The sequence below is a fragment of the Mustela lutreola genome, chromosome 4 (assembly GCF_030435805.1).
Source record: "Mustela lutreola isolate mMusLut2 chromosome 4, mMusLut2.pri, whole genome shotgun sequence".
Lineage (NCBI taxonomy): Eukaryota > Metazoa > Chordata > Mammalia > Carnivora > Mustelidae > Mustela > Mustela lutreola.
The window spans coordinates 78552410-78580238 of record NC_081293.1 but is presented as its reverse complement, the minus strand read 5'-3'; the positions used below and the strand labels follow the sequence as shown (position 1 = coordinate 78580238).

General features: G+C 48.9%; 1 protein-coding gene across 1 annotated transcript; it reads right to left on the bottom strand.

The window, feature by feature from the left end:
• Positions 1-16424: 16424 nt before the first annotated feature.
• On the bottom strand, positions 16425-26055 carry LOC131830141 (uncharacterized). The gene is made up of 7 exons (XM_059172517.1): positions 25812-26055; positions 24075-25269; positions 23472-23532; positions 22385-22879; positions 21782-21842; positions 18612-21533; positions 16425-18010 (listed from the first exon to the last, which is right to left on the bottom strand). The coding sequence occupies exons 6-7, from the start codon at positions 19305-19307 to the stop codon at positions 17492-17494; spliced, it is 1215 nt and encodes a 404-aa protein (XP_059028500.1). The 5' UTR covers positions 19308-21533; positions 21782-21842; positions 22385-22879; positions 23472-23532; positions 24075-25269; positions 25812-26055; the 3' UTR covers positions 16425-17491.
• Positions 26056-27829: the final 1774 nt, after the last annotated feature.

Below are 27829 nucleotides of genomic sequence, written 5' to 3'. Positions count from 1 at the left end.
TTACTGGAAGTTCCCACTGAAGGAAGATTCAGACCCGGCACAAGCTCCTATTTCCTGGGAGGAAATTTGAGGGTTAGCAGAAAAATGTCTCAAATGGAAGGTGAAGTTACTGTGGTAGTACTTTTTTCTGTATGCCCCCAAATAATAACAAGTAAAATGCTCAGTGCATTCATCACCTTGTTGAAGATTTTCTTCCCTTAAATTCAATAAATTCATTAATTGATTATTAAGGAGGCACACAGTGAGCTACTGGCTCTCTTGGAAAACCTGCCTCTCAGACACCCCTGGGCACCTTGAGGTGGGAAGGAATTAAGTCTATCCCTGTAAGATATTCCTAGGTACTGTTACTAAGTACCTCGGGCTTAACACAACAGAAATTTATTCTTGCATGACTCTGGAGGCTAGAAATACAAACTCAAATCTGTTGTCAGGGACATACTCCACCCAGAGGGTCTAGGGGAGAACCTTCCATGTCCTTCTTTTTTTTTTTTTAATTTATTTTTAAATTTATTTTCAGCATAATAGTATTCATTATTTTTGCACCACATCCAGTACTTCCATGTCCTTCTAATAGTTTGATGTTGGTGATTCTTGGGCCCCTGGCTTGTCGATGGATCACTGGGATGTCTGCGTCTGTCATCACAAGGCATCTTTCATGTGTCTTCTTCTTGTCTCCCCTCTACTCGCATCTGTCTTATAAACCTCTGTCTTATAAACTGCCCAGTCGGACTGGATTAGGGCCCATCCCAGTGACATTAACTTGACTGTTGCAAAGACCAGATAACAAATAGGGTCACATTCACAGGTCCCAGAGCTGGGATTCCAACACATCCCAACAGTGACAATGGCCAGGAAGGACAAAGGCCGCTATAGTCAAATGATAGTTATGCCCTTCCAGTCCTTGAACAGGAGAAGAATTAGGCACAAACAAGTCAGCTGCAAGAGAAAGGGAGCAGAGGACAACAGTCGAAAAGACTGCTGCACCAAGCAACTCCTCAGTCTCACTTTTATTAGATAGAAACAGTAACCAACAGAGGAGTCAATGAAGGTCAAACATTAGTCACATGTCTTGTGGACAAACAAGAAGGAGGGTAAAGTTTATAGTTAAGCCCATTAAAAGGACACATCTAACTAACAACAGGTGTTTTTGGGAGGAGAAAGGAGAGACAATGGAAAAAGAAGGCAGGCAGCCGGTCAGCCCTGAGCAGGCTAGGCATTCCCAGCTGCTTGGCTTCCAGGAAGCTGGTGGCATTCTGCTCTGAGCTAGCTGGGCATCCAGCTGAGCTAGCTGCTCAGCTTCAAGGTTGTGTATCATCCTTTCCCCCAAAGACCTGTTGCCAGTATATGTTTTTCTTAAGGCTGTATCTAAATGTGCTTGGTAACTACTAAAATCATCCAGGGGTTATAGTTTAAGTAATACATTGTTCTGAGGGGCAGTTGCAGAGATAGACTTTCTCATTTTGTCTGTTGTGAGCATTTTTTATAAGGGAGGAAGAGCAATAATCTGGAATTCATAGGGAATTGAAGAAAAAATGCTTTTGAAGAATGTGGGAAGATGAGCAAAGAGCACCCCAAGTGCAACGTGCAGTGGGACCCAGAGAGGAAAGCGGGTGTGTGAGCCAAGATGATGCCCGGGGCCTGGCACCCAACATTTAGTGAGCATTTACTATGAGCCAGGCGTGATTTCAAGCATTCCAGGTGCTTTATGTCATTTGGTCTTGTTCAGCAGGTGTCTTCACGTTGCAGAATGAGAAATTGAAGCTCCGAGTTGCACAATGGTCAGTTGCAGTGCTACCCTGGAATAGTGTTAGATAAGATCAACATAGTTGTTTATTTTCCTTTTCGCTCTTGTTCTTGTTACCTGATTTGAGATCCATTCCCGGCACATGCAGAAGAAAGCCTTACAGAACAGGGGGAGGAGGCACGAGAGGAAGGCCATGCCCTTGGGGAGGTAGAGGCAGATCTGGGTCCCCCAAGGCTTGGGTTCTGCAAGTGAAGGTGCACCCAAGGACAGTGGTCAGGAGATGTCTGGGCACTTGCTGACATTGGGATCCTCTGTGGCATTCCAGAATGATGTGTTTTGGCTGCTGTCCCAACTTCTCCTGGGCTCGGTTCCTAGAGCTCTGCCATCTTATTCAGAGTTCCCCCACGGTGCCTCTGGTGGGAGTGAAATGCAGAGCAGCCAAGGTGGTTTGTTCCAGGTTTGGGTGCCAGCAAAGAGAGCTGCTCAGCATTGGGAAAATGTATCGCCTGCCTCATCCTGGGCTGGGGACTTACTCAGCATCTCAGGGCATCTTGGTTCAGGTAAATACAAGGCAGTGAAGATGGCCATCCTAGACTTGCATCTGGCCTGGACACGGTATCTCTGAGTTCACTTCCTTCTCTGCCTTTTTGGCTTTCATATCCTTTCTCTCTGAAGCCACTGTCTTAGGAGATCCTCCTATCCAGCCCTTATACCTCTTGTTCTCTGGATCACTCCAAACCTGGAGCCTGATCCTGAAGAACCACTGTAGGCCAGGAATGAATCAGAAGGATAGGGGACACAGGGGAGAGGCAGATGGAAGTTCCCGGCTCCATCACCCCGTGCAGAGCCTCAGACGCCTGCCACTTGACTGCCAGTCTCCCCGCAGCTCCTTGGCCAGGGGGCTGGAGAGCATTCCTAGCCAGGTCTCTCCATTCAGCAGTTCCGTGTCATTTTCAACTCTCATTTTAAGTTTCTCCTTCACACTTTGCAGCTGAATGTGCTTCGGTTTTGCTTTCTGCTTCTTACTCCTGATTTTAGCTTTGTGACTCCCAAGTTATACTTTTTTTTTTTTTAATTAGACATTTTATGTTTGCCAAAGACAGATTTTGTTACCTCCATCCTGCTTAGCCTATTGGGCAGCCTCTCGAGATGACCCTTTCCTGCTTTGCAGTCCCCAAGAAGACCAGTGGGGACAGGCTCACAACCTTCTGGGAGAGGCTGCTATCTGTTCTTGGATTGGCGGGGGGGGGGGTTCAGTGAGACCTGACTGCTCAGCTGTACGCCTTGCTCCCGTGCAAATCATAAGGGGGTGAGAGGGGAAGCCTCTGCTTTTATCCTAATGGAGTCATGGATTGTTAACTTCTGTGTTTCACTGCTCTGTTTGGATTAATGAGTCAGAGTTCATTACCCTGAAGATAAAAGTTGTTGGTGGTAGCTACATCTAGGTTAAGAGACTGGGCATTCTGAGCACCTGGTGGGCTCAGGTGGTGAAGCTTCTGCCTTCAGCTCAATAATGATCCTGGGGTCCTGGGATCGAGCCCTGCCTCGGGCTCCCTGCTCACCCGGGCGGCTGCTTCTCACTCCTGTCCCAGCTCATGTGCTCTCTCTCAGTGTATGCACATGCATTCTCTCTCTCTCAAATAAATTGGCAGGTGAGTCCCATGTCACTGCCATGATGTTGGGGGTGGGCATGGTGGCTGATGCACAAGGTGACCAGGAGATCTGCACTGGGGGGGTGGGGTTGGGTGGGGTTCCCCATCACCCCAGGGAGTGTATGTGCAGGAATTGGGTTTCTCACTGCATCACAAATCAGGCTGGGTCTCATTCACGTTAATGAAGCGCACTTTTTGTTTAAATATTTCTTATTGTGGTAAAACAGACATAACATAGAAGTTAACTTTGTAACTATTTTTAAGTAGATGGGTCAATGGCATTAGCATTTTCACATTGTGGTCTCTCCAGAATCCTTGCCATATTGCCGAACTGAACCTCACTGCCCTCTAGAAACGAATTCCCCATCCCTCCCTTTCTCCAGACCCTGGCAACCACCATTCCACTTTCTGTCTCCATGAATTTGACTCATCCGGGCACCTCATCTAAGTGACGTCATACAATTTTGGTCCTTCCGTGATGGGCGGATCTAATGTAGCATAATGTTCTCTAGGTCGATCAGTGCTGGGGCGTGTGTTGAATTCTGAAGAATGTTTTACAGTATATATATGCCAGTTTTGCTCATCTCCTCTCCTGGGGGATCCGTGGACTTTTCCACCTTTTGGCTGTAGTAAATAAAATTGCTGTGAATTTGGGTGAACAAATATCTTCGAGACCTTGCTTTCAGTTCTTTTGGGTGTATTCCAACAAGTGCAATTCCTGGATTCTGTGGCAATTCTATTTTTAAGTTTTTGAGGAAATGTCTGCTTTGCTGTGTTACATTCCCACCAGTGAATCGTGGCTCCAACTCGTGCTCATCAACACATCTTATTTCCCATTTAAAAAAAAAAAAAAAAAACAGCGAGGACGCCTGGGTGGCTCAGTGGGTTGGGCTGCTGCCTTCGGCTCGGGTCATGGTCTCAGGGTCCTGGGATTGAGTCCCACATCGGGCTCTCTGCTCAGCAGGGGGCCTGCTTCCCTTCCTCTCTCTCTGCCTGCCTCTCTGCCTGCTTGTGATCTCTGTCAAATAAATAAATAAAATCTTAAAAAGAACAAACAGCGAAAGGGTGGGAAGTGGTATCTCACTGTAGTTTTGATTTGCATTTCCCTGATGGCTTCTGATGTTGAGCATCTTTTCATGTCTTCATTGGGCATTTCTATGTTTTCTTTGGATAAATGTCTATTGAAGTACTTTGTGCATTTTAAAATCAAGGTGTTTGATTTTTTGGTTGCTGGGATGTACAACGTTCTTTATATACTACGGATATGAACCCCTAATCAGATAGAGAATTTGCAGGTATTTCATTCATGGGTTGCCATTTTACTCTGCTGATGGCATTCTTTGAAGCACAAAAGTTTTAAATGTTGATGTATTTGAATTTATCTATTTTATCTTATGTTGTCTGTGTCCTATCCAAGAAATCATCATCAAATTTAATGTGATAAAGCTTTGTCCTGTTTTTCTTCCCTAAGAGTTTTTATAGCCCTAGGTCTTATGCTGAGAACTTTGATTCATTTTGAGTTAATTTTTGTATGTGGTATAAGGTGAAGGTCCATTTTTATTTATTTATTTTTTATTTTTTTTTTAAGATTTTATTATTTATTTATCAGAGAGAGAGAGAGAGAGCACAGACAGACAGAATGGCAGGCAGAGGCAGAGGGAGAAGCAGGCTCCCTGCTGAGCAAGGAGCCTGACGTGGGACTTGATCCCAGGATGCTGGGATCATGACCCGAGCTGAAGGCAGCTGCTTAACCAACTGAGCCACCCAGGCGTCCCATGAAGGTCCATTTTTATTCCTTTGCATACTGTTATCCAATTGTCCTAGCCTCGTTTGTTGGAAAATAGTCCTCTCCCTGTTGAGTAATCCTGGCACCCATGTTGAAAATTATCTGTAGATCGCTTTGCAAAACATTAACATCTTAAAAATATCAAGGTTTCCAAAACATGAACATGGTATAGCCTTCCAGTTATAAGTGTATTCTTTCATTTCTTTCAGCAGCATTTCATAGTTTCCAGTGCACAACTCTGCTACCTCTTGGTTAAGATTATTCCAATGTATTTTATTCTTTATGATGTTGTTACACATGAAATTGTTTTCTTAGTTTCCTTTTTAAATTATTCATTGCTGGGGTATTGAATTGCAACAGATTTCTTTATGTTAATTTTGGTCAACTGTCACTGATTAATTCTAAAAGTGTTGTTTTCCTGGAATCTTCAGGGTTTTCTACATATAAGATCATGCCATCTGCAAACAGATAATTTTACTTATTTCTTTCCAATTTGGATTCCCTTTCATGCCTAATGGTTCTGGCTTGTACTTTCAGTATTATGTTTAGTAGAAGTGACAAAATCTGGCATCCCTGAATTGTTCCTGATCTTAGTGGAAAAGCTTGTAACCTTTCCCTGTGGGGTATGATACTCACTGTGTGTTTTTCATGTACCTCTTATTATGTTGACATAGTTTCTTCTATTTGTAGTCTGTTGAGTGCTTTTAGCATGAAAACGTGCTGAATGTTGTCAAGTGCTTTTTCTGCATCAGTTGAGATGATCATGTGACTTACCCTTCCTTTTGTAATGTGACCTATGACACTGAATGTTTCTTGCGTATTGACTCATTCTTGCATTCCAGGAATTAATCGCACTTGGTAATGGTGCATAATCCTTTTCATATGCTACCAAATTCAGTTTGCTAGTATTTTGTTGACAATTCTTGTACTGATTTTAATCAGGGATGTTGGTCAGTAGTTTTATTTTCTTGTAGTATCTCTGGATTATGGAGTAATGCTGGCCTCATTGAATGAGTCAGGGAGTTCTCCTCTTCATATTTCTGGAAATGTTTAAGAGCATTGGTGTTGGCTCTTCTTTAAATATTTGGTAGAAATCACCAGTGAAGCCATCAAGTCAGGTATTTTTCTTTGTAAGGAGACCTGATGACTGATTCAGTAGCCTTACTTGTTATGGATCTGTTCATATTTTCTATTTCTTTTTGGGTTAGTCTTGGTGAAATTTCATATTTCTAGGAATTAATCCATTTCATCTCAGTTATTCAATTTGTTACTATACAGTGTTCACAGTATTCTCTTATAACCCTTCCCTATCTATAAAATCTGTCGTAATGACCAACTTTCATTGTTGCCTTTAGCTGTTTGAGTATTCTCTGTTTTTTTAATTAGTCAGTGTCACTAAGGGCTTGTCAGTTTTTGATTTTTGAAGACTCAACTCTTGATTTTGTGGATTTTCTCTGTTTCTGTTTTCTATTTTGCTTATCTTGTTTTGTTTATCTTATTTTATTCGCTATTTTGCTAATTTTTATTATTTTTTCCCCTTCTTCTAGCTTTTGATTTCATTTGTTCTTTTTTTCCTAGTTCCTTACGGTGTAAAGTTAGGTTGCTTCTTTTTCAATGTAAGCATTGATAGTTATAAATTTCCCTGTTAGCACTTCTTTTGCTACGTCCCATAAGTTTTGCTAGGTTGTGTTTTCATTCCCATTTGTCTCAATAAATTTTCACATTTCCTTTGTGATTTATTCCTTGACTTATTTGTTGTTTAAGGTAATGTTCAATTTCCACATATTTGTAGATTTTCCAGTTTTCTTTCTGAAACCTTTCTGGTTTCATTTCATTTTGATCAGAAAAGATATTTTTCATGATCCCCACCTTTCTAAATTTTTTAAGACTTGTTTTATGGGCTAACATCTGGTCTATACTGGAAAATGTTCCATGTCTTTTCGAGATTGTGACCAATTGGCTTATAGTCTTGTTGAGGTCCCCTAATTTTTACTGATCTTCTGTCTGATTATTCTGTTTGTTATTGAAAATGTGGTATTGAAGTCTCCTTCTTTTATTCTAGATCAATCTATTTCTCCCTTCAGTTTTGTCAGTTCGATATATAGGTGCTCTGATGTTGGTTGCACATTTATTTATAATTCTTACATCCTCTTGGTGAATTGACCTCTTATCATTGTATAATGTTCTTCTTCATTGCTTGAAACACTTCTTGCCTTAGTCTGTTTTATCTGATATTAGTATACCCAACCCTGGTCTTTTGGTTACTAATTGCATGGAATATCTTGTTCTCCCCTTTTTACTTCCCAATCTATTTAGATGTAAGGACACATCTAAAATGAGAATGTTATAGAGAGAATAAAGTTGGATCCTGGTTTTTTTTGTTTTAGTTTTTTGGTATAATTCCACCAATACAGGCCTTTTGATTGGGGAACTTAATTCACTTACATTTAAAGTGGTTACTGGTAGAATGGCCTACTATTGGCCTTTTGTTATTTGTTGTCTTTATGTCTTAACAGTCTTGTTCCTCCTTTATTGTATTCTTTTGAATTTAATTTTTTACTCATTTTGATTTAACTTTCATTTTCTTTTCTGTAAATTCTATGAATATTTTCTTTGTGATTTCTATCGGGATTACATATAATATCTTAAAGTTATAATAACCTGTTTTTACCTGATGTTTAACTTTATTGCATACAAAAACCTTTCTTTTAGCTCTTCTACCCACATCTTATTTATTTATTTATTCACACACACTTTACCTTATTTACATATTATATCTTTATATATTTTGTACTTAGTAACATAGATTTATAAGTATTATATATACTTAAATATATACTTATGGCTATTTGTTGCTAATCTTGTAGAAGAATAAAAAGTAGAGTTATAATGGATGTCAGTAATTTCTCAATAAGAGTGGAAAGGAGTAACAATCCAAAAGTATAATAATACTTGGCTAGTTTTTGTATTTGTCCATGTACTTGTCTCTCCTGGAGAGACAAGTTATTCTGTCTATTAATTTTCTGATATTTTCATATGGTTTTGAGTTGCCATCTAGCATCCGTAATTCCAACTTGATAGATTTTCTTTAGCATTTCTTCTATGGCAGGTCTAGTGGTTATGGACATTTTCAGTTTCTGTTGTTGATCTGGGAATGTCTTTCTTTATCACTCATTTTTGCAGGACATTTGCCTAATGTTGAATTCTCCCTGACCTATCTTTTTGCCTGAGGAACCCACTGATAGTTTTACAGAGGCTGCCCTGTATATGATGAGCCACTCTTCTTTTGGTGTGGGTCTGTTTGTGTTTATCCTACTTGGCATTTGTTAAGCTTGTATTGCTATATCCTCGACTTTCCTCAGACTTGTGAAATGCATGGCCATTACTTCTCCGCCTTTTTCTCGGTCATTTCTCCCCTGCATGTCCCATAATTTCTATATTGGTCAGCTTGATGCTCTCACATCATAAGTCTCTCAGGCTTTGTTCACTGTCCTTTTTTTTCTCTTTTTACTCTTCGGTCTCAATAGTTTCAAGGGACCTGTATTCAAGTTTGCTGAGCCTTTCTTTCTGTTTGCCTCTTCTATTTAACCCCTCAAATGATTTTTTTTTTTCAATTCAGTTTTGTATTTTTCATCTCCAAAATTTCCATTTCTTTCTTTTTTTTTTTTAAGGATTTTACTTATTTATTTGACAGACCAAGATCACAGGTAGGCAGAGAGGCAGGCAGAAATGGGGAGGAGGGTAGCAGGCTCCCTGCTGAGCAAAGAGCTAGATGCATGGCTCCATCTCAGGACCCTGGGATTATGACCCAAGCTGAAGGCAGAGGCTTTAACCCACTGAGCCACCCAGGTACCCCTCCATTTGATTGTTTCTAATAATTCCAAATTCTTTGTAAATATTCTCATTTTGCTCATATATTTTCTTGATTTACTTTATTTCTTTTGTCCACTTTTCTTTTAGCCTTTAGAGCACATTTAAAGCAATTGTTTTAAAGCCATTCTCTAGTAAGTCCAAAGCCAATGTTTCTTTTGGGATGTTTTCTGGAGATGTATTTTGTTCCTTTGAATAAGGCATATTTTACTTCTTCTTTGTATAGCTTGTGATCTCTTGTTGAAAACTGGATATTTTAAAAAACAGCCCCCTCTCCCAGGATTTGCATGCTGGCTTCATGCAGGGGAGACCCTTGCTTATCACTTTTCTCATACCTGTGTTATCCCTACATCTGTGCACATACTCTCTTCCCAGGTCTCCCATTGGTATGGCTGCTTTTAATGTCTTCCTCTGTAAGGCTCACACCCTTGCTCATTTTAGGGATGTTAGCTGTTCTATTGTATTTCTCAATCTATAATCACTTGCCCCAGATGTCTGTGTCTGTAATGACCTTTAGGACGGTTTTCACAAGTTGTACCTGCTGCTTCCAGTGTTTTCCCCCCTTCTGAGCCATGAGCCACTTTTGGTTGTCTGAACTCTGTGTTGGGTGTCCCAAGACCAGTCCCTCAGGTATCCCCTAGACAGGTAAGAAATCAAAGGGTCTCCGATTAGTCCACTTTGCTCTCTCTGGTTTGCAAAGGGGACTAGCTTATAGTGACTACTGTGCTCAAGTTGTTCTGCCCAGCACGGTCACGGAATTTCCTGCCCTGCCACATGTGGCTCCTTCTTGACCAAGCACTCACTTGGTTGCTGTGACTCTGTGGCCATTCCCATCGTTCCCAAAGGTTATTTTGGTCAGTGTCTAGTTGTTTTTGGTGTTACTGTGGAGGGAACAGGCCTGGAGTTTTCTTGTGTGTCATCTTACTGACATCACTCTCCTGAATTTTTAAGTAAGTTTTTTAAAGTATCCAGTCTATTTCAAAATGTGCTGGTGCATACATGTTTGTGTTGTTATTTTCGTCTCCCAGTTTCCATATTTTTAAAATGAAAACACAGTGTGAGTGGGTTCCCATCACTGCTGGAAGAAGAAGACTTTACCCTGTCAGACTGATATGTGTCCTCCTAAGAGGACCTTTAAAACGATTGACCATGTGTGAGTGGAGAGGCTCCTCCTTGCACATAGATGTGCCTCCTGCACTGAGGGCTGGTATCCGTCTCTCCAGATGCTGCTAGAAACACCATGTGTCTGGACACTCATAGCATGAAAGGGCACTGCCAAGGCTCCTGGGTACCAGGGACCATCGCACTGGTGCTCAGGCCATGATAGTTACTGTAATAACACACTGGCAACCAGAGCAGCCTTCCCTCCTCAGGGGAGGTTTGTGGACAGTGTGTGACACTGATGGAGAGCTGGAACCCCACCTGGGATTCAGCACTCAGACAGGCTCCTTCCATGTCCCTGCTGACCCACAGCGATTTCCTGTGTACTTCTATCACTGGCTCTGCAATGCCCCTCTGCCCTTCCCTCCAGCCCATTTTCAGGCATCCACACTTCCCATTTCCTATGAGATGTTTTCTGAGGGCCAGCTGGATGTGACCGTCACCCAGGGTGGGGGGAAACAGTGCCATTTTGGGGACTCACTAAATTACCACTTCTGTGGAGCCCAGGGACCCCAACAAGTGCAGCAGGGAGGCCACTGGCAAAGAAGGGACAGGTCCACAGGCCCCCTCTCAGGGCCCTCTCCAGGGCACCTCCTCCAGAGGAAGGAAGGACAGTCCTGTGGAGGGTCAAGGACTCGGGATCCACGTAGGTCTCTCAGGGCACAGGCCCACTCCCTGGGATCCCTGGGTGAGCTGCATCCACATGAGAAGATGGGGACCCTGCTTCATGTGGCTCCCACCCATGCCCAGCTAGTCACTGGAGCTCTGCCAGATGTTGACTTCACAGCAGCTAGTTGGAAAAGAAGGGAAACCCAACAATGACAAAAGCCAGGCTGGACACCAGGAAGAACACCACCTTGCAACTTTCCAAAAACTGGTCTCACTCCATTTCACTCAGTCCTGATCACTAGTTAGCTCCATTTCAGATACAGTCTGTAAAGATAGATTCCCAGCCCAGGTTCACAGCAGCCCCATTCCCCTCCCTCAACCAGGCCCTGCTGGGTCATCCCACTGGAGCAGGTGCCAGTCTGCACCCTGAAGCCTCCCTGGGTTCTCCTTGTCTGGGAACTGCATCGCCCTTCTGGCTCGGACACTCAGTACCCCTCACAGTGTGACATCCTGACCAGCCCGTGTCCTAAACATCCTGCCCCCAGTGCCCTGTGTCCTCCTTCCAGCTCGGTTTCTTCCCTGCAGGTGTGCCCTGCCCATGTCATCCCTGCTCTGGTGGCCTCGGTCTAAACTCTGTGCTGTGGAAACCCCGCATCCACTGCCTCCTCCTCCAGGGAGCACTCCCTGACTTCGGAACAGTGCACCTACTGTATTTCGCTGTGGACCCCAGGCTCTGGGGCTCCCAATCTGTGGTGCTGGTTGCTGGCAGAGCTCCAGTGACTAGCTGGGCATGGGTGGGGGCCACGTGAAGCACTTGGTGTCCGGTATGTTTTCTCACCCATCAGTCACTGGAATCTTGTAAGGAACATATTTACTGCATTTTCAGGTATCCTGACATCTTCTGATTCAAGTTTTAAGAAGTTTCTTGGTGTTTTAAGAGACTGTGGCAGAAGTATGACTTCTTCTGTCTCAATCATTTGCAAGGTCCTCCTTCTAGTGTATTTTACACAATCGGAATTGACTAGTCACAAGCCCTGGCTGATGGTCATGAGAGCAGGGTCAGTCATGAGCAGGGAAGCAAGGATTTGGGGCAGAGAGGAAATGAGCTGTTGTGATCCACTGTGATCCACTGTGCAGGAAACGGGCTCTCTGAGTTCATCATGCATCTAGGATGCAGGACACCTTCTAGAAGTCTGGTTTAGTGAGTCGCTTAGCTTTCCCAGACCACATGTATTTGTAATGAAGATTCTGTTTTCTGCCAATACCACTGTGTTGTGAGTGGTGGAGGTTAGTCCTTCTTGTGGGGTGTTTAATGTTTAAGGTGTTTTGTGTTTAATGTTTAAGGAACATTCCAGCATGGCTGTAAGTCACGCACAGGAAAGCTAAGAAATGACCAGACTTGTTACTCACAGGTGCTAGGGCAGGAGGCACAACAGGCACTCCTTGCTGGTGGCCACATGGCACCACTGAGAACCCTGGGAAGCTCCCTGTATTTCAGGTTGGGATGGCCACAAAGACTTGAGGGGATTTCACTGTTACGTTTGGAGTCCCTGGGTTACAGACAGGGGAAGGTGAGATGGGGACCTTGTGACAGAAGCCAGCCTGACCAGCCATCTGCCTGGCGATGTTGAGTCATCAGGGAGAGAGGAAATGCTAACAATTTACAATCAGTCTTCACCCTGTATTCTCATTCAACCTTACTTTCCTTCTCAGGTAAGAGAACCAAAACTCTGGTACTGCCCTGGACAGTTCCAAAATATATAAACAGTCTTTCATCACCTGAAACTGACAGAGAGGAGACATTTCAGTTCATTAATGGCGATGTGGGACTGAGATTTGTGCATTCTGCTGAGGCTCAGGGGTCTGTTGTGTCCACAGGGCCCTGGATCCCAGCTCCTGGCCATCTTTCAGACTCTGTGCATCTGTTACTCTCCGAAAGAAAAGGACACTGCATCTTTCTTTGTTTCTTCCTTTACTTCTTCCTACCTGGCCTGGTTCCACAAATCATTGCCCATGGGATTCCTGTGCTTTCCCCTCAGTCTATAAATCACAAGCACCCCTTCCCTCCTCCATGGTGGGGCCTAGCCAGGGCATCACTGTCCCTTCAATTTTGCATGGAAAGAGTGGAAGTCCATGAAAAGTCAAAGATGTAGGCACGGACACTGCAGGGGAGTCAAACTCTGCCTTAGAGCTAATTAACAGATACTGTTTTCTTCCCTGGTTCGTCACTGCCTCACTAAGATGACATGTATGTCACATGTCGGCAGAAGGCTCTTACAACCCTAGTTTGTAGCAGTCACCACTGTGTCCTGGGAGTGGGTGGCCCAGAGCTGAGGTGGGGTGCTGCCCTGGCAAGAGGGTGGGGGCACGGAGCCCAGGGAAGCAGTGCTGAGCATTCTCTTGGCCCTTGATCTTCCCTGTTACTACTCTGTGGGCAGATCATGTGGTCTCCAGGTCTCTCCCAGTAGGTCCAGCTGAGAAGCCAGAATCCCAGAACAGAGACCCCCAGGAGTCTGGTAAACTGTTGGCGACACAGAGCAGGGCAAGTAAGCCCAGTGATGGGACAGGCAGAGCCCCCACAGAAGCATCAGAACAGCTCCTCTGTGTCCACCCTTGTATCAGGACACCCAAGCAAACTTACATCACTTTCAGTGCACAGCGTTCTCAAAAACACAAACTAAAAGTCTTCGAGACATGAGAATGGAATGAGAGAATTATATCTTTTAATATTTCCACAATATTTGAAGTGGGTTTGTAGAGTGAAAAAAGGTAGTGAAAGTATTTTTTTTCTAAATCACTAAGCAGCTATAAACATTTAGAAGTAAAACAACCCAGGATAGAAATCTGATAGAGACTGCACACATTCATGAATCTGTCTGACCCCTAACAAGCTTAGCTTGGGAGGTATGGAGTATTTCCTACATTAGAATCATAATTATAATTCGTTAAATTGCTCACTTGATCACAGTACAGAACATTTCATGGCTTCACTTGAATGCTCACTTAAGAATTTTCTCTGAAACGTATTCAGAGCAGAGACAGTTAAACATAAAAGTGAGGTGTTGCAAGACCATAATACTGACTCAGGAATAGTTGGGGTAGAAACCACTGCCACTGGCTCAGCCTTTCTGCATGTTACATTTGTTTGTTCATTTGTTTTTTGGGGGGTTGTAAGTTTTGAATGATGGAAGGATGGTCTTTCAATGCTCAAGGGAAGGAGTGCCAGAATTTTCTGCCTTTCTTTCCATGCAAAGCAGGCCTGTGAGGGACTAAGCTGTACCTTTCTCCTCCAGATGTCCCTGGCTTCTTCTGATGTGGAATCTTGGCTCTCTCTGCTGTCCTTTAAACTCCTGGGCATTGGTGAACTCTTGTCATGGGGTCTTTCTTTTAGCCAGAGTTTGTATGGCTTCTAAGCCCATCTGTCCGAACCCTCCACATGCTGACATGGGTAGTTGTGGCATGAGACAAAGGGTAGTTTGGAGGCATGAGACAGATGAAGGATTGACCTAAGACAATCACTCAGCACCTTAGTCTCAATGTCTCTTTCTTGGCGTTTCCCCTGAGAATTCCTACTTAGTGTTTCCGTGACTCAGCAGTCCTATTTGGTAGGAAAAGCAAGGAGCATGTGTAGATAAAACCTCCTGTCAGTAAGTGCATTCCTCCCAGCAAGTGCCCTAGTGTGGGGGACATTGTTCCAGAAACCTCCCACCCTCGGTCTCAGGGGCAGGCCTCTCCGTGATGACACCTTGGCCAAGAAACTTTCCAGACCTCAACCTGTTTTTCTTTCTTTCCATAAAAAACAGCCTGATTAACCTTAACACACAGTGTCATGGCATGAATTTCTTGAGATCCTGCTTAAGGAAAAAAAAAATCACATTTAGTGTCCTGGAAACAGTCAGATCTCAACACAGGTGGGCCCTTTTCTTTAGTTCTCTGTGTGCTTCAAGCCCCACATCATAGTTTACCCCATGATTGCAAAGTCGACGTTGCTTACGTGTATCATCCTTCTCTGTAGCTGATCACGGCAGGTCTCTGCTCATCTGAGGCTTCAATCACTAATTTGCTGTCTTGCTTTCTTAGCATTTACATGAGATAAATCTTTTATTCATGTGTAGAAAATATTATGTATTATATTGGCATTTCTGAAATGTTTGTAGGAAAGTTTTGTGATAAAACGTGGGAAGATCCACTCTCTTAGATGAGGGAGAACTTTCTTCTAAAGCTTTGTCTAATGTCTGTGAAATAATCCAGAAGAGAGGTGACAAGAAGCACCTTTGAAGGTGGGAGTGGTTAGGGGCGTGGCTAAAGGAGGGGTTAGAGAAGTCGTTGGAGGAGGGGTTAGGGGAAGTGGTTAGAGCAGCAGTTAGGGGGGAGGGGTTAAAGAAGGGAGTTAGGGTTGTGAGCAAGGTGCTCTAAGCCAAGGTCCTGACTCAGGGCTTCATGTGGAGGAAACCCTCCACAAGCACAGAACATCACCATCATTACTATTTTGTGAATACTTTGGAATGTATTTTCTCCTCTCTTGCGTACTTCAAAAGTTAGTTCAAAAATCTCGGGAGCACCCAGCTGGCTCAGTCAAGTAAGGCACCAACTCTCGGTTTCAACTCAGGTCATGATCTCAGTTCCTGAGAACTGGTGGTCCCAGGAGACTGGTGGGTACTCAGGCCAAGGGAGTGGCCTGCTTGTCCTTCTGCTTGTTTCTCCCTCCCTCTTTTACTCCTTCCCCATGCCCCCCCCCCAATAGATAGAGTCTAGAAAACAAAATTTTCAGTTAATGTAAATTTCACGAAATTTTGGAAACCGATGGTCTTTCGTTACATAAGTGGCCAAACACCATCCGAAATGGACTGCGAGGATGTGTAGCAAAACTCCTCTGTCACGGGGGGAGGCGTGGTCTGTAGTGGTGTGCACATAAGCTTCCAGGGAAGATTCCCATCATAGGAGTCAGTGTGCTGGATGCCTGCCCTCAGGGCGCCCTCCCCACTCCCCTGTTCACACCGGGGCTTTCATGGCCCCTGCCATGGTGTTTGCCACAGCCCAACAGCAACAGCTGCCAGGTATCTCTTAGTATGGGATGGGCTTGGTCTCTGGGTGTTTCTGAGAAGGCCTTGCTGTCTACAACGTGGATGATCATAAGTAATGGTATCATGATAAGCAGAAATTTAGCCCCTGCCCCTGTGAGTCTCTGGCAGAGATCTCGTGTAGGGTCGTGCTGAGGGGTCTCTATGGAGTCTCTGTGTGGGTATCTGTCAGAGGTCTCTGTTAGAGTTCTCTGTGCACTGTCTCTGTGTTGGATCTCTGTATGGGTCTCCATCAGAGCGGTGTGTGGGGGACCCTGGAGGACAATGTTGGGTAGGGAGAGGACACGCGGGGGTTGCGGGGCTCTCCTAGACTCCACCCTCCTTCTGGACACATCCCTTCCAGCCAGGGATGGGAGAAGCCCCATCTGAGGGCCTCCTGCCCCTCCGGGCTCTAGGGTAACCAAGACCAGGAGCCAGGCCACTCCCTTGGCCTGAGTACCCACCAGTCCCCTGGGAGCCATCCTTGGGCCACACGTGTACATAAAGGTCACAGACCACAAGTCCGTCTGGAGCCCCCAGTCCTACAAGCTTATCAGATTATGCAGAAATTAACTTCTCTGCCTGAAGGCCTTGCTGCCTCTGGGCACCTGGCAGTTTGTGTAGTAGCTTGCGTGGCTTCTGTACAACCCCCACACCACTCCCCCAACCCCCCCACCCCTGGAATTGGCAGCTGCAGTGGGGCGTAGACTGTCCCCGCAGGACCTCTAACTTCTCCCCTCTGGGCCCATAGGTGGCAGTGGGAAACCAAGGGTCTTCAGTCCTCATATCAGGCATGGGCACACTCTGTCACTTGACCTCCTTCCTGGCATCCCACCCTAAGTATAGGGACCCCTGCCCACAGCCACACTCCCTCAATCCCCCAAGAGGGGAAGAGGGTGCTGGTGGTCAGGCCCCTTCAGTGCCCTGGGTCTGGGAATGTGGGTCCCTGGTGATTTCTGTGGCAGGCCCCACACACCCTCAACACCAGGTTCAAGTTTGTGCCTTGCAACTCTGTGTGAGAACAGAGGCTGAGGGAGCTAAGATGGGACTCCCTGGGGTGAGAAGGCTCCTGGGGTGGCCCTCCTCTACTCGCTGCAGGAGACTGTGGGGGGTGGGGCAGGATTTCTCACCTCTGCCCTCAAGGCCAGCCTTGTGTCTCCCAACTGCGGGCCCCACTCTGACCTAGGATTCCATCTTCCTAAAGCCTACGCAGGATTTCTGCCTTGGCAAACCCTCCCTAAAGCCACACAAGCTCCAGGTGGAGGGAAAGCAGGAAAGGATGTGTAGAGCGAGGTCCTGGTCTGGGTCTTGTTCACCTTTTCATGGAAACTGAAGGAGAGGGAGGAAGGGAGCAGGGTGGACCCCCGAGATAAACCGTCCTCCAAGGCCCCATTCATTCTGGAAGCCAAAACACGTCCTCAGGGAGAGCAGACCCTGATCCTTCCCTCCCAATGCAGCAGGGCACACACAGAGGCCAGTGCCACACACAGAGGCCAGTGCCACTCATGAGGGAAAAAAAAAATAAAATTATTTTGGGGAAGCTAAGTAACTGTGGTATGAAGAAGCCATTAGACCGTAGATGATGTACTAACGTGAGGAAAAAAAGTTTTTATCTGCACCGTTTGTGTTTTTTCTTGGAAGAAAGTTGTCCTGCTGGGAAAGGCATGAGAAGCACACACTGGTTGGCCAGGTGAACTGCCTGGGTCAATGGGCCTGCAGGGTAGGGCCTGAAGGACCCAGCACCAGGGACCTCATTCTGGCAGGGTCTGCTCGGGCACTCTGGCACCCTGGTGGGGAAGGGCCACCCGATCCACTCAGTCTTGTTGGTATAGTTGTGGCCCCTGGGGGTGCCCTGTGGACTTGCTGTCTCCCTCATGACTCTCCTCTGCTCTTGGTAGGAGAGAACCCTGTGGTAGCAGACATCGGGGTCTGCCGAAGCCTGGAGATCCTTTTTGCACCAGCCGACCTCCAGGACCCTGAGTCCCTGGTAAGGCAACATTTTCTCCTCTACAATACGCCCAACAGCCCTCACGACCACCTGAGCCTCCGCAGAAGTGCTGTCCATGGCTGACCTGCCAGGGATGATGAAGCCTTGCCCTTTTGAAGGGAATCTTCCAGTCCTCTGCCTCTACTGGGAAAGAACCACTGGAGCAAGTGCGTCATCCTTCTCCTGAATAGTTTTCCAGAGGCGCCTTCTCCTTCTTCAGCAAGATCTCACAGGCCTTGCTTCCCGAGGCCTCTCCTGACTCCTTGCCCTGGACTGGACGTCTCACTTCAGTGATCTAGAGGAGCTTCATTTCTGACGACTCTTTGGCAGGCTCTCTCGAGGGGGACCTCCTGGAGCTCACTCTCCTCTCACAGGGGACACATGCCCTGCTCAGGCTCTTACACTGATGCTGCAGTCCCAGGGGTCCTAGCTGCCTGTGGGGGCTCTGGTCACGGGTTTTGCCATGCAGCACCTCGGAAGTAAATGTGTCTTCACTGGACCTGCTCTGGAAGCTAGACAGAGATCCCTGAGAAGCCAAAATGTCAGCAGCGAGGAACATGTTGGACTGACACTCTTGAAGGAGACTCTCCATCACACAGTCTTGAAGAAGGACCCCAGTTTCACAGTCTTGAAGGAGCACGGCGGGGGTGGCTTCACGAGGCCGGTTCCCTGACTCCAACTTCTGGGACTCCGATCCCCTGCGCCGTGCCTCAAGGTGTAGCTCTTCGAGGTCTCAGGGGACCAACTTTGTACATTGCAAGGGACTGTCACTTTTCCCTGAAGACCCTGAACTTCTCAGCTTGCCACGGAGGCCTTGGTTGTTGGCCAGCACACAGGATTCTAAGGTGACTCCCCAGGCAGGGGCCTCCTTGAACTCCCCCACCTCCCCAGGCTCTTTGGCACTCAGATTCTGGGGCTCTAAGTTGAGCTCTGGCATGGTCATGTCCCATGAGGCCAGACCCCCATTCACCCTCCTTAGCTCCTTTGTGGCCATTGCTGGACTTGGACTTGACTCCAAGTTGCTGTTCATAAGTATTTTAGAGGCAGTCTCATTGTGCCAGATTCTGCCCACAAAGCTGTATGTGAAGGTCCGAGAAGGTGGCCTGGGCCCCTGTCCAGCTAGAGGGCCACCCCCAGGTGAGTTCCCTTCCAGAGCCTGCTGGATTTCCTCACATGTAAGCTGGGGAGCACCAAGGGGACCCCCCCCCCAGGTGGGATAAGACTCTTTCATCACCTCTCCTTGATAGGACTGAGAAGGATTTCCCACGAACTTGGTGCCTAAGCCAGCCTTGGATATGCAGGTGGCTGAGCGGGAAGGGAAGGACTGGAAGAAGAGGAAGCCCTTCTTCAACTTGAAGAGGTTTATAGTGTTGAGAACCTTGAGGGGGAGGCCCCAACGGTGCTTCACCCTGAGCCTTTTGATATGTGCTTTTAGCATCCGCTGAGCATATGGACTGAGGATGGAAAAGTCGTAGGAGGGCTCGGCTTTCCAGGAAGGTCCGAGGCATGGTGGCCAGAAAGCCTGGAAAGATGAACATCCAAAGGCATCTGACCCTCTCTGAACTGCCCCAACTTTCTGAAATGGGCTCTCAGGTCCTTCTCTAGGTGCTTCTCATCTGTACTGCTTGTGGAGGGCTTCATGTCTGTGTCTGACACCTCAAGATTTCTTCCTGGAGCCTTCTCTGGAGAGCTCGCTGAGCCCTTGTGTAGATCTTTCTGGATCCTCCCTGCACTGGACCTTGAATCCATGCCCACTCTTTTTCCTGGCACGGTCCTTCCTGAGTACCTGGACCCAGTCTTCTGTGTGGCCTGGCAGCTTCCATTCGTAGACTCAGACTCAGCCTTGGGACTGTGCCAGCTGTGCGCCTGGGGCACCTTCTGGAACTCTTGGTGAGGCTGTATCTCTAGGGATAGCTGGATCCTGCAGGATGGGCCCCTTCCTTGCTTCATGAGCCTCTTCCAAAGGTGTCAATCCGGTTGCTCCCAGAGCTCAGAGTCGATCAATTCTCCAGGAAGGATAGAGACTGACCCATGGCCCTCACCCTGCAGAAGGCCAGGAGGACCTTGGGTAAAGACTTGCTGAGATCTTTTCAACATTCCAGGTTTTGAAAAGTAGTTGGCATGTAAGACAGTGTCTTCTGGGCTATAGGGCAAGACACCTCATACTTCCACATCTCGGGTGGAAGAGAGGAGCTTCCAACTGGGACAGAGGGTGTAAGGCCTACCTGCATCTGGGGCTCAGTTAGAGGTGGGAGCTGGGACTGATCCAGAGGGAGGGGTTGGGGCTGAGTCAGAGGGAGGGGTTGGGGCTGAGATGGAGGAAGGGGCAGGGTATGGGACAATCTCAGGGTCAAGGGTTGGGGTCCAGTGGGAGGGGCTGGGGCTGAGTCGGAGGGGCTGGGGCATGGACTGATACAGAGGGAGGGGCTGGGGCTGAGTCAAAGGGAGGGGTTGGGGCTGAGATGGAGGAAGGGGCAGGGTATGGGACAATCTCAGGGTCAAGGGTTGGGGCTGTGCCAAAGGGTCATTTAAGTCTTGGGTCAGGGAGAGGCATGGAGCCATGTTGCCCTGAATCTGGAGTGGCAGGGCATGAGAGAGCTCATTGAATATGACAGACGGGAACTCCAGTGGGGGATCGGTCACCCTGATAGTGGCCTCCAGGGACTCGCTGTGCAGAAAGGGGAGACCCCAGAAGAGCTAGAGGCATTTCTGCTCTAAATTGTCTCTTGGAATCTTGGGATGTGGGGGCTTCTCAGGACCAAGCAGCTGTTTTGCTTTGCCCCTCATGCTCCAGAAGGACGGGCGGCCCATGGTGTCCTGCCCATCACCTGGGGACTTGAACATTCTCACAGGAAGAGGTCAACTGGTATTTTGACCTTTCTTTCTTGTCCTTCTCCCTCCAAGACCTCAGTTCTTTTCTCTTGGCAATGAGTAATTCCATAAGCTTCTGGATGTCCAGGCTGATGGAAGAGGGGGATCCTAGTCTCTTCCTATGTGTGGGGTCTCCCCAGAACAAGGCGACTGGTGGGCCATGGGACAGAGGCACTTGATAGGACTCCAAGCGTGTTGAAGTGGACAGGTTCCAGGCATTGGCAGCTGCCTGCCACCAGGACAGGGCCGGAATGGAGCAGTGTGAGCGGCCCAGGCCTGAGATGGCTGGGACAGGAGAAGTTGACCTGTCAGCTGACCAAGGCATGTGTAGAGCAGAGCTCTGTGGGATGACGCATGGCAGGGGTGCCCTTGAGTCACACTGAGGGAGAGTGTGACTTGCCCCCCACTCTGGGGCCAAGGAGGCTATCAGAGGCTCAGGAGAGGTCTCTGAAAGAGAGAGACATGGTGGGGAAGGGGGAAGAGCAAGTGGCTGGTGTGGAAAGCCATCCCGGGGGAGAAAGGCTCTCCTAGCCAGGAAGAAGTCAGGAAGGAGTGTGAAGCAATGGAAATTGAGGAGGTCATTGGTCCTGCTAACAGGGTGGAGGCCAGAGGCCGAGGGGATCCCATCACTGGAGTTAAGGCAGGTGATGGCACGAGAGCGGGAGTAGCATCTTCCAGAGGCTCCCTGCATGGCTGATGGGCTCCAACTGGCACACCTTGGTGCACCTACTCAGGGGCTGCTTGATGTAAGAACTGGTGAAAGCCACCCTGGTCAGAGAGCCTCTCCAGGTGGCTGTGGGAGACAGGAGGCATGAGCTGCCACTGTAGCAGTTGGGTCGGGAGTGGCCCCCAGAGCCCTCCACGCACCACCCCCACATCACAGTGCTCCTGCTGTCCCTCAGCCCAGGTCTTTGGTCACAGTCTGTCCCCACGGCTCCTCCCAGACCCCGAAAACAGCCCCAGAGGCTGTTCCTTCAGCCCAGGGGTCACACCGTAGACTCAGGAAGGCCCACCCAGGGGAGAAGGGGGCAGATTCTTTACCTTTCCAGAAGGGAGAACAGGTCCTGAACCTCTTCCAGATGGTTCAGAAATTCTCAGAAACCTGGAAACAGGAGACCAGGTCAGAGCAGAAGACAGGGCCCAGGGATCTTACGGTAGGCTGGATACAATGACCCATTAGGGGAGACCTTAGGGGGATTGGACTCAGGAGCCCCAAGAGCACTGTCCAAGGCCACATGCCCACAGGTGACTAAAGGATTCATGATGGGATCGATTTGTCTTTTCCAAAGTGCTTCCTCATTCATGACCTTGCTGGGGGAGGAAGGACTACTGTAGCCTCCAGAGGAATCTAAGCAGAGTTGAACAGCTTGTCCACAGTGGGAGCGGGAGGTCCTGACCCCAGTCCAGGCCCTGGGGCGCCTGGTGAGGGATACCGGTTCCAGCCCCTCAGGGCTTCATTCTGGTGCAGAATCTGGGAAGCCTCCAGGTTCACTCTCCCTCCTCAGAGCCCCCAAACCCCACCCAGGGCTCTGTTTCCTGAGGGATGGGCTCAGGCCCTAGTGTCCTGGAGACAGTAAGACTGGGCCTTCAGAGCGGGAGGCAAAGTGTAACTGGGGCACGCAGTGGTGAATGGCGGACACTCACCTTTCACGGTCTGATTTTTCTTGCTTGTGTTGCTCCTTCTTTGTGGCTCCACTTGGTACAGAGATAGGAGAAAACAGGGAGGCTGGGGCCCCCACCCCAGCAGCAGATGACCCAGTACTCAGGGGCCTGACTTCCGCTAGAGAGGCAGCTCTTAACCTCCGGTGCTTGGCCACCTGTCACTGTGTTTGGGATGCTGCCCTAGACCCCACCCCCCCCACCACCACAACCGGACTCCGGCTGGAGATCTTCAGGGAGAAATCCTCATGTCCCTCTAACCCTTGCCTGGTCTGGCTTGTCTTGAATGGATGGTGGTCTTCTCTTTCCTGAGAATACCCATTCTATTCTTTCCCATTTTGTGAGTCTCTCCAGTGACTCGGAAAAGTGGAAAGAATAATAGAAAAGATGATCGAGTTACAGTCTGCTGGGTCTGGGATGAGGGTTCCTTACCTTCCTGCTCTTTCTGTGTTTCTTACCTCATGCTGATGATGGATCAGGCTGGAAATAGGAGTGTAAGAAGACGAAAAGCCCTAGTCCACACACAAAGGCAAAGTTGGCATTAACTGCCCAGCGAGTGGGACTGGGGCTCAGCCAACCATCAGTAAGGAATTCCTGAGGGAAGAGATAATTCTCCATCTCTTCCCTCTAAAAAGTTTTAATGTCCAATCGCACGGCTGCCCTCTGACAACTGAGCCCTGGGTGTGTCCATGCAGACACAAGCCCCATGCCCACATCACAGAGCTGTGGTCTGGTCACAAAGGGCCCTTGAGGACAGGTAAGGAGGGACACAAGTAGCAGGACCACATCCCCTCTCCACCACTAGCCCTGTAGCTCTGTCATCCCTCTGCCCTCCCAGGCCTGACATTGCTACCCGCTCACCATGCTAGAGACAGACCTTTGTCAATTTGCCTTTGTTGCCTTTGTCAATTTGCCAATGTTCCTGCTGTCCCTCAGCCCGGGGCTTTGGTCACAGTCTGTACCCCTCCTCCCAGTCCCCACAAACAGCCCCAGAGGCTGTTCCCTGCAGCCCAGGGGTCACACCGTAGACTCAGGAAGGCCCACCCAGGGGAGAAGGGGGCAGATTCTTTACCTTTCCAGAAGGGAGAACAGGTCCTGAACCTCTTCCAGATGGTTCAGAAATTCTCAGAAACCTGGAAACAGGAGACCAGGTCAGAGCAGAAGACAGGGCCCAGGGATCTTACGGTAGGCTGGGTACAATGACCCATTAGGGGAGACCTTAGGGGGATTGGACTCAGGAGCCCCAAGAGCACTGTCCAAGGCCACATGCCCACAGGTGACTACAGGATTCATGATGGGATCGATTTGTCTTTTCCAAAGTGCTTCCTCATTCATGACCTTGCTGGGGGAGGAAGGACTACTGTAGCCTCCAGAGGAATCTAAGCAGAGTTGAACAGCTTGTCCACAGTGGGAGCGGGAGGTCCTGACCCCAGTCCAGGCCCTGGGGCGCCTGGTGAGGGATACCGGTTCCAGCCCCTCAGGGCTTCATTCTGGTGCAGAATCTGGGAAGCCTCCAGGTTCACTCTCCCTCCTCAGAGCCCCCAAACCCCACCCAGGGCTCTGTTTCCTGAGGGATGGGCTCAGGCCCTAGTGTCCTGGAGACAGTAAGACTGGGCCTTCAGAGCGGGAGGCAAAGTGTAACTGGGGCACGCAGTGGTGAATGGCGGACACTCACCTTTCACGGTCTGATTTTTCTTGCTTGTGTTGCTCCTCCTTTGTGGCTCCACTTGGTACAGAGATAGGAGAAAACAGGGAGGCTGGGGCCCCCACCCCAGCAGCAGATGACCCAGTGCTCAGGGGCCTGACTTCCGCTAGAGAGGCGGCTCTTAACCTCCGGTCCTTGGCCACCTGTCACTGTGTTTGGGATGCTGCCCTAGACCCCACCCCCCCCACCACCACAACCGGACTCCGGCTGGAGATCTTCAGGGAGAAATCCTCATGTCCCTCTAACCCTTGCCTGGTCTGGCTTGTCTTGAATGGATGGTGGTCTTCTCTTTCCTGAGAATACCCATTCTATTCTTTCCCATTTTGTGAGTCTCTCCAGTGACTCGGAAAAGTGGAAAGAATAATAGAAAAGATGATCGAGTTACAGTCTGCTGGGTCTGGGATGAGGGTTCCTTACCTTCCTGCTCTTCCTGTGTTTCTTGCCTCGTGCTGAGGATGGATCAGGCTGGAAATAAGAGTGTAAGAAGACGAAAAGCCCTAGTCCACACACAAAGGCAAAGTTGGCATTAACTGCCCAGCGAGTGGGACTGGGGCTCAGCCAACCATCAGTAAGGAATTCCTGAGGGAAGAGATAATTCTCCATCTCTTCCCTCTAAAAAGTTTTAATGTCCAATCGCATTGCTACCCTCAGGTAACTGAGCCCTGAGAGTTAGGGACCGATTACATGGCTGCCCTCTGGCAACTGAGCCCTGGGTGTGTCCATGCAGACACAAGCCCCATGCCCACATCACAGAGCTGTGGTCTGGTCACAAAGGGCCCTTGAGGACAGGTAAGGAGGGACACAAGTAGCAGGACCACATCCCCTCTCCACCGCTAGCCCTGTAGCTCTGTCATCCCTCTGCCCTCCCAGGCCTGACATTGCTACCCGCTCACCATGCTAGAGACAGACCTTTGTCAATTTGCCTTTGTTGCCTTTGTCAATTTGCCAATGTTCCTGCTGTCCCTCAGCCCGGGGCTTTGGTCACAGTCTGTACCCCTCCTCCCGGTCCCCACAAACAGCCCCAGAGGCTATTCTCTGCAGCCCAGGGGTCACACCGTAGACTCAGGAAGGCCCACCCAGGGGAGAAGGGGGCAGATTCTTTACCTTTCCAGAAGGGAGAACAGGTCCTGAACCTCTTCCAGATGGTTCAGAAATTCTCAGAAACCTGGAAACAGGAGACCAGGTCAGAGCAGAAGACAGGGCCCAGGGATCTTACGGTAGGCTGGGTACAATGACCCATTAGGGGAGACCTTAGGGGGATTGGACTCAGGAGCCCCAAGAGCACTGTCCAAGGCCACATGCCCACAGGTGACTACAGGATTCATGATGGGATCGATTTGTCTTTTCCAAAGTGCTTCCTCATTCATGACCTTGCTGGGGGAGGAAGGACTACTGTAGCCTCCAGAGGAATCTAAGCAGAGTTGAACAGCTTGTCCACAGTGGGAGCGGGAGGTCCTGACCCCAGTCCAGGCCCTGGGGCGCCTGGTGAGGGATACCGGTTCCAGCCCCTCAGGGCTTCATTCTGGTGCAGAATCTGGGAAGCCTCCAGGTTCACTCTCCCTCCTCAGAGCCCCCAAACCCCACCCAGGGCTCTGTTTCCTGAGGGATGGGCTCAGGCCCTAGTGTCCTGGAGACAGTAAGACTGGGCCTTCAGAGCGGGAGGCAAAGTGTAACTGGGGCACGCAGTGGTGAATGGCGGACACTCACCTTTCACGGTCTGATTTTTCTTGCTTGTGTTGCTCCTTCTTTGTGGCTCCACTTGGTACAGAGATAGGAGAAAACAGGGAGGCTGGGGCCCCCACCCCAGCAGCAGATGACCCAGTGCTCAGGGGCCTGACTTCCGCTAGAGAGGCAGCTCTTAACCTCCGGTCCTTGGCCACCTGTCACTGTGTTTGGGATGCTGCCCTAGACCCCACCCCCCCGCCCCCAGCACCACCACAACCGGACTCCGGCTGGAGATCTTCAGGGAGAAATCCTCATGTCCCTCTAACCCTTGCCTGGTCTGGCTAGTCTTGGATGGATGGTGGTCTTCTCTCTCCTGAGAATACCCATTCTATTCTTTCCCATTTTGTGAGTCTCTCCAGTGACTCGGAAAAGTGGAAAGAATAATAGAAAAGATGATCGAGTTACAGGTATGCTGGGTCTGGGATGAGGGTTCCTTACCTTCCTGCTCTTCCTGTGTTTCTTGCCTCGTGCTGAGGATGGATCAGGCTGGAAATAAAAGGAGTGTAAGAAGACGAAAAGCCCTAGTCCACACACAAAGGCAAAGTTGGCATTAACTGCCCAGCGAGTGGGACTGGGGCTCAGCCAACCATCAGTAAGGAATTCCTGAGGGAAGAGATAATTCTCCATCTCTTCCCTCTAAAAAGTTTTAATGTCCAATCGCACGGCTGCCCTCTGACAACTGAGCCCTGGGTGTGTCCATGCAGACACAAGCCCCATGCCCACATCACAGAGCTGTGGTCTGGTCACAAAGGGCCCTTGAGGACAGGTAAGGAGGGACACAAGTAGCAGGACCACATCCCCTCTCCACCACTAGCCCTGTAGCTCTGTCATCCCTCTGCCCTCCCAGGCCTGACATTGCTACCCGCTCACCATGCTAGAGACAGACCTTTGTCAATTTGCCTTTGTTGCCTTTGTCAATTTGCCAATGTTCCTGCTGTCCCTCAGCCCGGGGCTTTGGTCACAGTCTGTACCCCTCCTCCCAGTCCCCACAAACAGCCCCAGAGGCTGTTCCCTGCAGCCCAGGGGTCACACCGTAGACTCAGGAAGGCCCACCCAGGGGAGAAGGGGGCAGATTCTTTACCTTTCCAGAAGGGAGAACAGGTCCTGAACCTCTTCCAGATGGTTCAGAAATTCTCAGAAACCTGGAAACAGGAGACCAGGTCAGAGCAGAAGACAGGGCCCAGGGATCTTACGGTAGGCTGGGTACAATGACCCATTAGGGGAGACCTTAGGGGGATTGGACTCAGGAGCCCCAAGAGCACTGTCCAAGGCCACATGCCCACAGGTGACTACAGGATTCATGATGGGATCGATTTGTCTTTTCCAAAGTGCTTCCTCATTCATGACCTTGCTGGGGGAGGAAGGACTACTGTAGCCTCCAGAGGAATCTAAGCAGAGTTGAACAGCTTGTCCACAGTGGGAGCGGGAGGTCCTGACCCCAGTCCAGGCCCTGGGGCGCCTGGTGAGGGATACCGGTTCCAGCCCCTCAGGGCTTCATTCTGGTGCAGAATCTGGGAAGCCTCCAGGTTCACTCTCCCTCCTCAGAGCCCCCAAACCCCACCCAGGGCTCTGTTTCCTGAGGGATGGGCTCAGGCCCTAGTGTCCTGGAGACAGTAAGACTGGGCCTTCAGAGCGGGAGGCAAAGTGTAACTGGGGCACGCAGTGGTGAATGGCGGACACTCACCTTTCACGGTCTGATTTTTCTTGCTTGTGTTGCTCCTCCTTTGTGGCTCCACTTGGTACAGAGATAGGAGAAAACAGGGAGGCTGGGGCCCCCACCCCAGCAGCAGATGACCCAGTGCTCAGGGGCCTGACTTCCGCTAGAGAGGCAGCTCTTAACCTCCGGTCCTTGGCCACCTGTCACTGTGTTTGGGATGCTGCCCTAGACCCCACCCCCCCGCCCCCAGCACCACCACAACCGGACTCCGGCTGGAGATCTTCAGGGAGAAATCCTCATGTCCCTCTAACCCTTGCCTGGTCTGGCTAGTCTTGGATGGATG